At 49.1% G+C, this 14,525-nt stretch overlaps 1 protein-coding gene across 6 annotated transcripts in view; it reads right to left on the reverse strand.

Annotated features, from left to right (window-relative positions):
* The window catches only part of EXOC6B (exocyst complex component 6B), a 434,433-nt gene that overhangs the window by 109,508 nt on the left and 310,400 nt on the right, over positions 1-14,525 (reverse strand). For all 6 annotated transcript variants that reach the window (XM_075573299.1, XM_075573282.1, XM_075573265.1 and 3 more), the window contains one exon: positions 12,602-12,743. In XM_075573299.1, the coding sequence (XP_075429414.1) occupies positions 12,602-12,743 (142 nt within the window). The remainder of the gene's footprint in view (positions 1-12,601; positions 12,744-14,525) is intronic.

Here is a 14,525-nt window from a genome sequence, read left to right on the forward strand (position 1 = left end):
GAAAAGGAATAAGCACTTTCTGTGCAGCTTCCATTCACTGCTCACTTACACGGGCCTGACAGTGATGCATTGGCAGCATTCACAGCGGCACATCTGTCTTCATCCCCCTGATTAGGGAGGCACCAGAGGGCTTGGCTGGGCGGCAGAGGTCAGGGCTCCTGCTGATCACGTTGACAGCACCTGCTCTGGAGAGCCCGAGTCGGCCCCTGATGCTTTTACTAGTAGCTAATTAGGCGGCAGAGAATATGGAATTCAGCAGCAGGTTTTCGCTCTGTTTTTCCTTCTCTCCATCTGTAAACGTGCATTCCATGATACTCTCTCCTCTTCAGCTATCCTTAAAGCAGCTACTTTACTTGCCCGATTTTGTAGTTTGACACACACACACACACACACACACACACGGAATGTTAGTGCAATGATAAAGTGAACACAAATTGGTGCAATAAATGCAAATCATTGTGCATAGCAATGATAAATACAAATATCTCAAATCCAATGAGACAATCCATAGTGTATAAACTAATATACAACTAGAGTAGATAAAGTGACTCTGAGCGATAGGAAAATGCAATCCGGAGAAGAGGGCTGCTTCTCAGAAGATGTTCCACATCCAAGAAAACAATCTATAGAACACAAGTGAGACGTGCACGCTCCATACGCCTATAATATATATTATCTGTAACTGTGCATGCAATGCCTTGTATATAATGTATAGCCTGTTCACTTATGAAACTATGTATTTGTAACCATGTATTCTTTGTCATCAGGACATACATGAAAACAAGAGGTAACTCTCAATGTATTACTTCCTGGTAACACATTTGATAAATAAATAAATAGTGTGTTAAAGTATAAAAATAGCAATTGATTAAAATACGGCCGACAAACACCACTCACGTGGTGCAGGATAAAAACAAACAAACCGCGTTGTATAATTGACATCATTGGTTACCGGAACCGGCTCAGATCAGGTTTAATCGGCGTTTGGGGTTTCTGCGGGCTCCATACCCCGCCGTGAGCTGTGATATACAGTAGGTGATAGAGACTCTTTCCCTGATTGCAGGGTGAAGCAAATCAGGGAAAGAGTCTCTATCACCTGTCTATCACAGCCGACGGCGGGGTATGGAGCCCGCAGAACCCCCAAACGCCAATTCAAAGTACACGACTGATGTTTCTATCTCCACCTGCACTGTAGGCAGGTACACCACGTTCGCCCGCACCTGCACTGTAGGCAGGTACACCACGTTCGTCCCCACCTGGACTGTAGGCAGGTACACCTCGTTCTCCCCCACCTGGACTGTAGGCAGGTATACCATGTTCTCCCCACTGCTCCTGTTTTGATGTTCCTCCCAAAACCCCGTCAGGAGGCTGGGGTAGCTGGGGGCGATCTAGCAGATTCAGAGATGTTGACTCTCCTCTTGCTATCAATAATAGATCGTCAGCAAACGTAATGTGTCAGGATTAGGTGCATTGTATACGCGCATCTCAATCTTCGTAACACCTGCGTTCCATTCTCTAGTGGCAAAAAATATCATGTCAAGGGATCCATGAACTGTCAAACGCCCTTTGTGGTGTACATGCTCCCTTGCACCCGTGGGATTCAATACGTGGGGCGTCCTACACAAGATTTCCCGAGCATAGGGGGAATGTGGTAAATGGGGTTCTACCACAGTGTGTTTCGACACTTTGCTGCTTGCCAAACTAAGGATCCTAGTAAATTATGTCATGGGATTCGAACATGTCCCCCTCCCCCCTCTTTTTTTTTTAGTGGGGGGAAGGAGACTTTCTGGATCTTCCAGTTGGGTACAGGGAGAAGGAGCGGCTCAGTGAGTAAAGACACCGACTCTATAAACCATGACACCGAGTTTGAATCCGGGGAACCTTGTTCAATTTGTGGTGGCAGATCCTTGTGACTTTGGGGTAAGTCACCATATCTCTCTGTGCTTCAGGCACCAAAAACAGATTGAAAGCTCATCTGGGCAGGGACTGTTTCTACAATAGAAAATAGCACCCTAAGGAGTCTTGTAGTATTCTCACGAATACGTCGCATATCATGTGATGAAATGCGTTGGGACGTAGGACAACACCGCAAGCCGTGGTGACGTCACCTCGCTGCGTGGAGGATCCATGCCTCACTGTCAGCCGATGGACTTCTGCGTTTTAATGCTAATCGTCCCGGACATTTGTTTCCAATAACTTCTGGCGTGCAGCCTTCGTGTGCCGGGTGCAGGATCTCCCACGCGTCAAACACACGGGGGCACCGGGGGGTAACCCAGTAAGAATACTGAATACCAGCTCCGCTGGCAGATACTATACATCGCCTATGCACGGACCGTGGCCCCCTGCAGACGCACTTACCAGAACGCACTCCTACTGTCTCTGTACGTTCTCCCCACTTACCAATTCGATTGTAAGCTCTTCGTGGGAAGGAACTCCTTTACCTATTGCTTTATGCCTGAAGCGCTTATTCCCACTGTATTATGATATTATGCCACGTGTATTGTAAAGTGCTATGTACCTGGATGGCGCAATATAAATAAAGATAGATTTTTTTTAACCTTGTGCATGCATATTATGCCCTTTTTGTATTATTACATATTTTTATTACGCTCTTACACGATAAAGTGTGCACGTCTTTTCCTGAGGACCTGGTATGTGCACTAAGGAGCTGCCCAAGTCTTCAATATCTTTCCAATATTGGATGGATTGATTTGTAGCCGGTTTTCCTATTGAGGACACTAATGATATATTTTCTTCATTTTGATTGTTTATATTTCTATTGGCACAATAATTGTTAATTTTTTTTTTTTTTTTTAATTAGTTTACTAGAATTATTTAAATAATTTCTAACAAAAGCCGTAATTAATGAATATTTTCGGTGGAATTTTAACACAGAATACACACACACACACACACACACACACACACACACACACACACACACACACACACACACAGTTAAAATTCCACCGAAATTATTTATATATATATATTTTAAAGCTTCTAAGTATCTTCATATATGAAGTACGCATTAGATATGTCAGACAATACAGATGTCAGACGTTCTGGAATCCGCTGGCATGATAATGTGTTAGTCCCGCTCCCTGTTTAGAGTTTCATTTCTTTGGGGGCTGCTGAGGGATTTTCTCCATCACACATTAAATACTGCATTGCAGACCTAAGACTAATGGTTAGTTCAAGGAAAAGCTACAAGGAGACAAAAGTTTAGCATAAAACATGAAATAACGGTCTGTCCCACAGGGCACTGAAATGTATTGTGCCTTTTTATTTAGGGTTGAACACATTAGTAAATGTAATTAAATGCCAGTTCTTATGGAGGGCCATTCAACTTATTGGTGATCATATGAAGCAAAACATGTGCTCTACATGCTAACAACGGAGACATGGTTTGTCCTCGTCTCCCCTGGCAGACAGTTAATATGTAAGCTAAGTTATGCTAAAGGAGCGATACATTATTTTAATAAAAACATGTATCTGGGCTTTGCATAAATAAACTTGACTGATACAGTACATAGCACGCAGGTAACACTGTTACATTAAGGATATAATAACCCCCTGTTGCGTAGGGGCTTGAAAGTTGGCAGAGCAGATGCTGGATGTATAGGTAAATGTAGGGGCTATAAGGAGATTTAAACACTTAGCAGCAGAGCCAAACATAAGCAAGATAAAGCAGGCCAGAGCGCGCAGAGCGGGCGCAAAGAAAACAGTGCGCATGCGTTGCATCTTTAGAAAAAGATGAATGGATTTCAATATGGAAACCTCTGGAAGACAGAGAGGCGGGGGGGAAGAGGGGAGAAGGATATCGTGGGGGGTTTCCAGTATATTCAGGGTATGAATCAAATGCAGGATTCGAGCATTCTCCGAGTAAGAGACCAGGCTCCGACGAGAGGGCAGCTCAAGGAGAACACGAAGAAGTCCTTCACTTAAAGACTAGTGGATTATTAGAACTGTATCTAAGCAGAAAAGGTTGTGGGTCAGTGAGCAGAGCAGGGATTCTCCAACTGTGACCCTCGGGACAAAGGCCCCCCCCCCCCCAATGACTTCGGAGGTGGTCTCTGAAGCTGCTTAAAATTCATTTCAAGGAACTTTCATCTACATCAGGGGTGGCCAACTCCAGTCCTCAAGGGCCACCAACAGGTCAGGTTTTAGGGATATACCTGCTTCAGCACAGGTAGCTCCGTCATAATGACTGAGCCACGGATTGATCCACCTGTGCTGAAGCAGGGATATCCTGAAAACCTCACCTGTTGGTGGCCCTTGAGGACTGAGTTGGCCACCCCCGATCATCTTCTAGCCTTTTCCATCACTGTCCCATCAGTGCTGAAGTTTGGTTTGTAACATGATGAGGTCACACCCGTGTCCATTCATTTGGTAAAATATTGCTATTTTCTGTATTATTAACAGATAAAGTATGTATGTGCACAAGATGATGCACACTGGAAAGCAGGGGCGGCTTGAGAACCCCTGAACCAAAGGGATTTAAAATATAGGCTCAAAGGGGTAACAAAAATGTGAGAAACAAGACAGAAATCACACAGTGAAGTTTTGCAGCAGCCTGGGAAAGTAAGCAGGTTCTGCCAGTCATTCCTTTATTTGCTGTCAATACCACACATAATTATTATTATTAATGGAGGTGTGACCCTTACAAAATATGACATTGTAAGTCAACCATTGTGTACCATGTTAAAAAATGATAAAGAACGTGTTACGTGGCCGAGTGCTTTGAGAAATTGTGACGCTAAGTGGAACAGTGGTTTTTTTTTTTCTTCCAAGAGTAATCCCCCTCCTTTTATTTAAATGCAATATCACACAGTGAAAGGACAGTGGTTCTGGGATTTCGCTCTGGACCTCCAAGCTTTTTAGCACGGGTCCGTTTCTTGGAAGCAGTGAGAATTGATAGATGAGGCGGGGCCGATGGACGTGTCCAACAATCTCCGGCAGTTCTGGTATTGCAGGTCGGAGAGTTGGGTGGGCAGAGCAGATCATGTGAATCTTTCTTCTGACCCGCAACTCCTACATATATTTATACACAACACACATCACTGGATGATATGTCAGTGGGGTTTTTTTGTTTGCCTACCTCTGGATCAATATACTGTAAGTAGGGATATAGGATAGAGTATCTGTCGTCTACATTTGGCATAGGTTGAACTTGATGGACCTATGTCTTTATTCAACCTGACCTAGTATGTAACATCAGAACATGTCCTCTCCTTGATGTGTCCACTTGCTGTAGCCCTGGGGTGCATTGTAAGTGCTCAGGTCTTGCTTGTCGAGACGACTTAGAGTGAAACAGAAGAAGGGAATTTTTGCCCTGTCTTCAGGATCACGCGCCGTCTCTCTGCTATTTGACACACTATGATGGCTCCACATGACATCTTTAAAACAAAGAAAGCAATCAGAAGTGGACCAGAAAAGATCAGAAGCTAATTGGGAAGGATAAAGGAGGTTAACATCTATAATGTTTGGGAAAGGATTTTTATTCCATAGATATTGCCAAATACTGTACATCAAGAGTAACGATGAGGTAGAAGAGGGAGAGTATTGTCTGGAAAATAAGCAACTCTAGAACAAAAAACTTTGGCTAAATGTGAGCAGGTTCTCCTTCTACAAGGGTTGTGGATGTATGAGGCAGACACCCAGCAGATCTAGTAGGAAGCTAATGGAGACAATTGGGACAGAAGCAGGGGAACCCTGACCAGGTATGAAGGCAGGAGGTTAAGTGTAGGGTCTTGGATGTACGGGGGAAAATGGGCCAACAAGGAAGAAAAAGGGGCCTATGCCTACTGTGGAGTTCTATATTTCTATGTATACTACCCTCCTCTCGTTCAACAGCTTGAAATACAGGTCACACTCTTCATCTAAACCAGGGGTGCACAAAGTTTTGGAGCTGCATCCCCCGTGTGACAGCCCCAGCACTCGTGCCCCCCGCGGGTCATGTGACGTCACCCCACAGCATCATTCGACATGCGTTATTATGGCGATGCGTACGTCACATGACCCCGCTGCGTCATTTGACGCCGCATTGCCATGGCGACGCGCCCAGAAGACTATAAAACCCCGTAAGTTGAGGCTGCAGAGGCCTCACGTGGCACCCGGCATTTAACTTAAATGCCTCGGGGAAGAGCGTGGGGCCGCTACAACTTCTGCGCCCCCAACAAAGTCCCACTGCCCCCCTGGGGGGCACGCCCCCCAGTTTGCGCACCCCTGATCTAAACCATAGGGTCTTGTTATGCTTCCACCTTGCACCAAAACAAGGGTAGGGTTCCAAACAGAAATGTAGAAATTGAAGGTGGATAAAGACTCGTTGGCCCTACTCACCAAACTATTCTAAAAGCTCACTGGATCTGTGGCTTATTGTACTGTTATAGTACCTGTGTCTAACTCAAGTACTTTGTATGCATCTTATACTATATTAGTGAAAGCACTGTATGTTTGCCTGCCTGGGTGTCCGGTGTCCCTAGGGGAAATCTCATTGGTCCCTTGGGTCGCCCGCCCCCGCACACCTCTCATTGGCCTGAGGCGGAGTGACGGGCCACACACACACACACACACAACACAGCAGCTCTATACACACACACACACACACACACACACACACACACACACACACACACACACACACACACACACACACACACACACACACACACACACAACACAGCAGCTCTATACACACACACACACAACACAGCAGCTCTATACACACACACACACACACACACAACACAGCAGCTCTATACACACACACACACACACAACACAGCAGCTCTATACACACACACACACACAACACAGCAGCTCTATACACACACACACACACACACACACACACAACACAGCAGCTCTATACACACACCCTCTGTCCGCACCCCTCCCCCCCCCCCTCACGTGCGCCGTCCTGCACTGGCTCCGGACGGGAAGCGCGGCCCTCCTACCCCAGCCGCTCCCTTACCTCCCCGGCGCTACCACCCGCTCAGGTAAGTCATTGTGCGTCCCGCCTCAGCCTCAGGCCCACTGCGCGTCCCGCCTCAGCCTCAGGCCCACTGCGCATGCCGCCTCAGCCTCAGGCCCACTGCGCGTCCCGCCTCAGCCTCAGGCCCACACACACAGGGCGCTTCCTACCGCCGCTCAGCCAGACGCCACATCGAGCGGGCGCCGGGGGGGGGGGAGCGCGAGTCTTAGGCCCACACAGGGCGCTTGCTTCCTACCGCCTCTCAGCCGGACGCCACATCGAGCGGGCGCCGGGGGGGGGGGGGAGCGGGCGCCGGGGGGGGGGGGAGCGCGAGTCCTAGGCCCACACAGGGCGCTTCCTGCAGCCGCCTGCACGCCTCACTCAGCAGGACGGCACATCGGGGGACCAAGCGGGCGCCGGGGGGGGGGGGGGGAGCGCGAGTCACAGGGAACGGGGGGGGCCACCAGCCGAACCAGCAGGGGGACGGACGCACGGAGGAGGGGGGGGAAATGCCCATACATAAATTATGACAATACATATGCCCACTGCTCTCCACCCCCCCCCCACTCCCCTTTCCCGCTCCCCTTTCTCCCCCCCCGCTCCCCTTTCTCCCCCCCCCGCTCCCCTTTCTCCCCCCCCGCTCCCCTTTCTCCCCCCCCCCCGCTCCCCTTTCTCCCCCCCCCCCGCTCCCCTTTCTCCCCCCCCCCCGCTCCCCTTTCTCCCCCCCCCCGCTCCCCTTTCTCCCCCCCCCTCCCCTTTCTCCCCCCCCCCCCCGCTCCCCTTTCTCCCCCCCGCTCCCCCCTCCCCCCCCGCTCCCCTTTCTCCCCCCCCCGCTCCCCTTTCTCCCCCCCCCCGCTCCCCTTTCTCCCCCCCCCCTCCCCTTTCTCCCCCCCCCCTCCCCTTTCTCCCCCCCCTCCCCTTTCTCCCCCCCCCTCCCCTTTCTCCCCCCCCCTCCCCTTTCTCCCCCCCCTCCCCTTTCTCCCCCCCCTCCCCTTTCTCCCCCCCCGCTCCCCTTCCCCCCCCCGCTCCCCTTCCCCCCCACCGCTCCCCTTTCTCCCCCCCCCGCTCCCCTTTCTCCCCCCCCCGCTCCCCTTTCTCCCCCCCTCCCGCTCCCATTTCTCCCCCCCCCCCGCTTCCCTTTCTCCCCCCCCCCCGCTCCCCTTTCTCCCCCCCCCGCTCCCCTTTCTCCCCCCCCCCGCTCCCCTTTCTCCCTCCCCCCCCGCTCCCCTTTCTCCCTCCCCCCCCGCTCCCCTTTCTCCCCCCCGCTCCCCCCTCCCCCCCCGCTCCCCTTTCTCCCCCCCCCGCTCCCCTTTCTCCCCCCCCCCGCTCCCCTTTCTCCCCCCCCGCTCCCCTTTCTCCCCCCCCCCGCTCCCCTTTCTCCCCCCCGCTCCCCTTTCTCCCCCCCCGCTCCCCTTTCTCCCCCCCCGCTCCCCTTTCTCCCCCCCCGCTCCCCTTTCTCCCCCCCCGCTCCCCTTTCTCCCCCCCCCCCCCCGAAACCTTTACAACAAATACTCACCTATTGTTCCACGAGTTATAAATAATACAACCTATTACGCATTTACATCCCGGGAAACGCCGGGTCTCTCAGCTAGTTTACTATATTTATAAGAACTAAAATAAAATACGGACAATCTCAACTAGCAATCAGCTACGGGAGCCTCTCAAGAGGACAGGAATATCTTGGGGCAAGATGGCTATATGTAAACACTTTATAAACCCACAAGCTGAAAGCAGCCGGCGTTGGTCGGGAACTCTAAGACACCCCAAAATAAGCCAAGTTGGCGTTGGAATTCCATTCTCTGATGTGATGGGAACATGTCATGTGTGAGGTCACTGGTGACATCACCAATGATTTTATATGTGATGTCATGTATGATGACATCGAAGCATGGGGGGGTGAGTTAAGGTTGTGCGTCACCTTAACTTCAACATTTCTAGACTTTTTTTTTTTTTTCCAACTTCAAATTTTATGGAGTTTTCCATAAGGCATGAGACAATTATACATGTCTCCTGAGTTTGCATAATATAAGTGTCAACGCCATACCTCATGACACATAAAACAACACCACGGGTGGAGACGAGCCGCCGATTTTAGATCTTGGTCCCTATAAGGGCTCTGCTATGTACTATCTTGCGACCAGCAGATCCTTGGTGCATCCCAAAATGTGATGATCCCTTGTCTAACTCTGTGGGCAGGCCTATCACCTATCTGTGTGATTTTTAGACGAGACAGTCTGTCTGATTTCTGGATCCGCTGCCAACCATCAAAGGAGAACGCACCTAAACCTATCAAAGCCAAACCGTGGCATTGCTCACCCCCTGGATGTTTGCCGGTGTCAGCCATGGCAACCAGAATTTTGGGAAATTTGTGTCAGTGTCGTTAACTAAACTCGTCAACTTCTCCATCTGGCAGACTAACCAAATTCTGTTCCGAATCTTATCAATGGATGGAATTGTGTTTTGCTTCCACAATGCTGCGATCTCGCACCTCGCGGTTGTTGCAAAATGCGCAACTAATTTATTTTCCGCCCTGGCTACTTCCTGCGCTGGTTTATTTAGCAAAAAGAGCCAGGGGTCCAACTGAATTTCGAGGTCCAAAATCCTCTGAAGCCAAATCCTGATCTGTTCCCACAAAGGGGATATTCGAGGGCACGACCACAGCATGTGTAGCAAGTCCGGTGGCTCTTCACATTGCTTAGGGCACAAGGGGGAGTAACCTGGGACAAATTTAGACAATTGTTACCGGAGTGAGGTATCACCTCATAAATACCTTATATCCGTTCTCCTTCAATGTCGTGCATATAGAACATTTGGCTGCTGCGCTAATCATCTCGGTCCAGTCCTCGTCCTCTCAAGTCGTGTCCAAGTCCGATTCCCACTGGGTCATGAATTTCAACTTCTGTGAGTAATCCTTACCCGAAACGATCACTTCTCCGTACATTCTAGATGTTAGTCCCCGTGTGTCATTACACAACACACAAAGCGTTTCGAAAGTCGGCAGCGGTGGACGTGACATGTGTTTGGTATAAAATGCCCGGATTTGGAGGCACGTACAAAAATTCTGTGTTAGGGATGTCTTTTTCTGACAATCTGTTTGAATGTCTTAATGGTGATTCTACCCACCAAATCCTTCTATCTCCCAATACCCTGTTGTTTCCATACCCCCAAATTCTTACTATCTAGCCCTGGAGCAAAGTCCGGGTTGCCATATAAAGGGTATTTCTAGACTTTTGAAGGGTCTTCTTACAAATCTTAACTTCACTTTTCAATTGAATATATATGTAAGTGTATCTGTCTCTGTGTGTGGTGCGTCTGTGTATGCTAATAAAAGAGCCTGTGTGTCATCTGTCTGAGCCATAAGCTACACCACCATGAAACATGCATATGCATACATACATACATACATATAAAAACATACATACATACACACACACACACACACACACGTTTGGTTAAAATAAGTGCACTTTTTAACGGTTTAGTCTGTCATCTTGATTCAAAATAGAATCCAATTGTATCAAACAGACAAATACCTGCTCTTTGATCTCAGGATCCATCAAGCAACATTTGGTTACGATATCTTAAGAGGTGTTCAAATACATAGCAAAGAGACCGGCAACCTTCCAAAATATATAGTAGATTCATACTATCGCAGTCACAACATCATGCGTTACAAAGGCTGTCTGAATGGTTACCTATCATTTGTTCTACCTAATAATTTCAGTGTCTGGCAGAAACAGCAGCTATAGTGTGATGTTACTGGAGCAGAGTCACTTATACCAACCAACTGGTCCCTGCAATTCCATTACCAACCTGTATTCCCTCAGCTACCACTCTCTCTCCATATCTCAACTACAAACCAACCTCACAGGCACACCCTTTCCATGGAACGTCCTCCAATGTGCTATATCCAAGTCTATATCCAGAAGGTGCACTCACACTTACATGATATCCTATTGGATCTGCTCGCATACGGCTTAGATTGTAAGCTCTTCGGGCAGGAACTGTCATCGTGTTTCCACATCTCCCCCCCATGTAGTGACTTTGCATTATCTCACGTCGCCAATGTTTATATCTCCTTTTGTACATGCGCGGCCTTTCATAACAAAACAAGCTCGGCCTTAGAAATAAAACCCGGGCCCATAAAAAGATGGACCTGATAAAATGTGTTCTGGCAAAAACATTGTTAATGGGGTAAGAAAAAAAACCCAACCAACTCCATGTTTACCATAACTCGGCCACTTGCTTAAAGCAAAGTGCAGGCATCCCTCGATATAAGGCAACGCAGTATATGGAAATGTGCTATAATGCCACACACAAATTAAGGAAGAAATTCGATATACTGAATGTTAAATTCACATTAATGGGATCCTGAATCTCTAAAATTATACATTGTGCAACAACATCTAGAAAGTAGTACCATGTGGGCTCATGAACATGTACCGACAACCTGCACCGGTACTGGAACTGTACCGACAACCTGCACCGGTACTGGAACTGTACCGACAACCTGCACCGGTACTGGAACTGTATCGACAACCTGCACCGGTACTGGAACTGTACCGACAACCTGCACCGGTACTGGAACTGTACAGACAACCTGCACCGGTACTGTAACTGTACCGACAACCTGCACGGGTACTGGAACTGTACCGACAACCTGCACCGGTACTGGAACTGTACCGACAAACTGGAACTGTACCGACAACCTGCACCGGTACTGGAACTGTACCGACAAACTGGAACTGTACCGACAACCTGCACCGGTACTGGAACTGTACCGACAACCTGCACCGGTACTGTAACTGTACCGACAACGTGCACCGGTACTGGAACTGTACAGACAACCTGCACCGGTACTGTAACTGTACCGACAACCTGCACCGGTACTGTAACTGTACCGACAACCTGCACCGGTACTGGAACTGTACCGACAACCTGCACCGGTACTGGAACTGTACCGACAAACTGGAACTGTGCCGACAACCTGCACCGGTACTGGAACTGTACCGACAACCTGCACCGGTACTGGAACTGTACCGACAACCTGCACCGGTACTGGAACTGTACCGACAACCTGCACCGGTACTGGAACTGTACCGACAACCTGTACCGGTACAGGAACTGTACCGACAACCTGCACCGGTACTGGAACTGTACCGACAACCTGTACCGGTACTGGAACTGTACCGACAACCTGCACCGGTACTGGAACTGTACCGACAACCGGTACCGGTACTGGAACTGTACCGACAACCTGCACCGGTACTGGAGTGTGACTTCCGGCTGATAGGATGCATGTGGCCCTGGGAACCGGATGAAACGACTTGCGTGTGAGTCACACATCAAGAGGCCTAAAGCAGGGGTCTCAAACGCAGTCCTCAAGGGCTACCAACTGGCCAGCTTTTATAAATATCCCTGCTTCAGCACAGGCGGCTCAATCAGTCCCAGCATGAGCACAGGTGGCTGAATCATTGGCACAGTCAAACACTGAGCGATATCCATATAAGCTGGCCTAGTAGGGCCCCTCGAGGACGGAGTTTGAGACCCCCTGGCCTAAAGATTGGGACAAGACTATAACGGTCGTGATCTCGCAGCAGTAATGGAGAAGCAAAGTATTCTTACGTTCACACTCCTTGATGTCCAGGTTGAACTGCTGCAGGGCTCCCATGGTGATCTGTTTCACCTCCGCTTCCAGCAGCAGCAGCGTCAGGGAGGTGGAGAGGTGCTTGCAGGCGGACATGCAGGCCGTCTGTGCCACCTTGCCCTGGGGGAGGAGAGAGAGGAGACAGGCGGTAATGATTACACACTGGCAGTGCACCCGGAGTGACATAGCCAAGTGACACACAGGCAAAGCTAATGGATCGAATCATTTTGTGTTTTCAATACATTGACGCAACATCATTTTCCTGTCTTTTTAAGATATGGAGCAAGGGAACAGAGAAAGCTCGCTCTACCTGTAGGGTGCGGCGTGTATCTATTCATTACAACGTGTATTAAAGTTTATTTTCAAACATTTTCACGACCCCACAAATACCCTATACTGTACATCAAGGTATTTGTTTTTTTAACACAGACCAAATCACCTACCTCTAGGCCAATTGGCTTCATTAATAACACAGTATTTAATGTATACCGTCGCATTTGGGTTTATTTAGGAGTGCACCCTACAAAAGGATATTTATCATTCCCCTCCCTCCCCCTCGTTATATTTTTAAGATGGTCCACAGGGTGATTTTATTTAAAAAAAATTGCTTTAAAACAGTCCTGACAAAGGCAACGTTGGCAGCCATTCAGCCTTTTTACCCTTCATTAGATAGGACTCCCAAAGACACATTTTGTGATGTTTTTGGAGCGGCGACCATTGCACCAAGCCCCTTAAAGAAGGAAATGAGAAACAAAAATGGGAGAAAGGGGCTTAGCGTCTGACTCGGTGCTTTCAGGTTCTTTTAACTCTGATAGGATACAAGGTAAGGATGTTATAACACGCTTGCAGGACACAGATACACATACAGAGGAATTGATACACAAGAGACTTGGATGTGTAGGACGGATGACTTTGTACAAAGGACGACCCCTTCGTGCTACCGTGCTGACGGTAGCTGCCTCTGTGTACACACGAGTGCCACGCCCCGGCTGACGCATGCATAGCTTCCTTCGCAGGGGTGAAGTGACCTGCAGGGAATTCTCTGAGCTGGAAGGGGCACGTTCAGCCCGTGTGATCCTCCGACAGAAGCAGCCCTGCCCCGGGGGTGTGAGACACAGGGCTGCACCTCAGGTCTTGCCACATAGGAGAAGGGCGTGAATACCCCTGGCCTTTGCTTTACCTCTCTCCCCCCTCCCCTCTCTCCGCACGCAGTTCCGCTCCATTTCCCCCCTCATTAATTCCACTGCAATTTGTATAAAACGACTCATCTATTATGTGCAAAACAGCAACATTCTGCTCGTTCAACTACAATCAGCGGCCGTAATTAGAGGGTTTAAACGCGGGGAATTGCTCAGGGGGAATGGGCACACATTGTAAACAAGCCTTATAGATGAACTGTGTATTACATAATACATGTACTTCCTACTCCCAGCCTAGTGTACCATCCTACTCCCAGCAAACAGGATGAGAACGTTCAATACCTGCGCAGCAAAGCACTCGTACGGGTGTGGGGGTTCCACGCAGGGGATCCCCCAGTTCCTCACCCCTCCCTTCTAAGTATGAAGCGTGGGGGGGGGGGTCTCCAGAAACCCCTGCTCCCCCATATTGCTGCCAGCAGAATCCCCGGCTGGGTGAACGATACGGAAGCTTGTGTCTCGCGAGTCAACAGGAAGCCGTGACGAAATCCGTGGCCTGGCGAACCCTCCATGGAGAACAGGCAGCACCCACCGTACGGAGGGATCTGGGGAAACGGGCGGTCGCCGGCGCTCAACCGGGCAAATCTTTATTTATTTTTAAACATGGAATGTTGCTTTAATATTGAGAACGTGTTTAAGTTCATTGATTACGGATCGCCTTCCAATTCCTCATACTGTACATGCAACCACAAGTAAAAGACCTGCA

This window comes from Ascaphus truei, chromosome 1, assembly GCF_040206685.1.
Source record: "Ascaphus truei isolate aAscTru1 chromosome 1, aAscTru1.hap1, whole genome shotgun sequence".
NCBI lineage: Eukaryota > Metazoa > Chordata > Amphibia > Anura > Ascaphidae > Ascaphus > Ascaphus truei.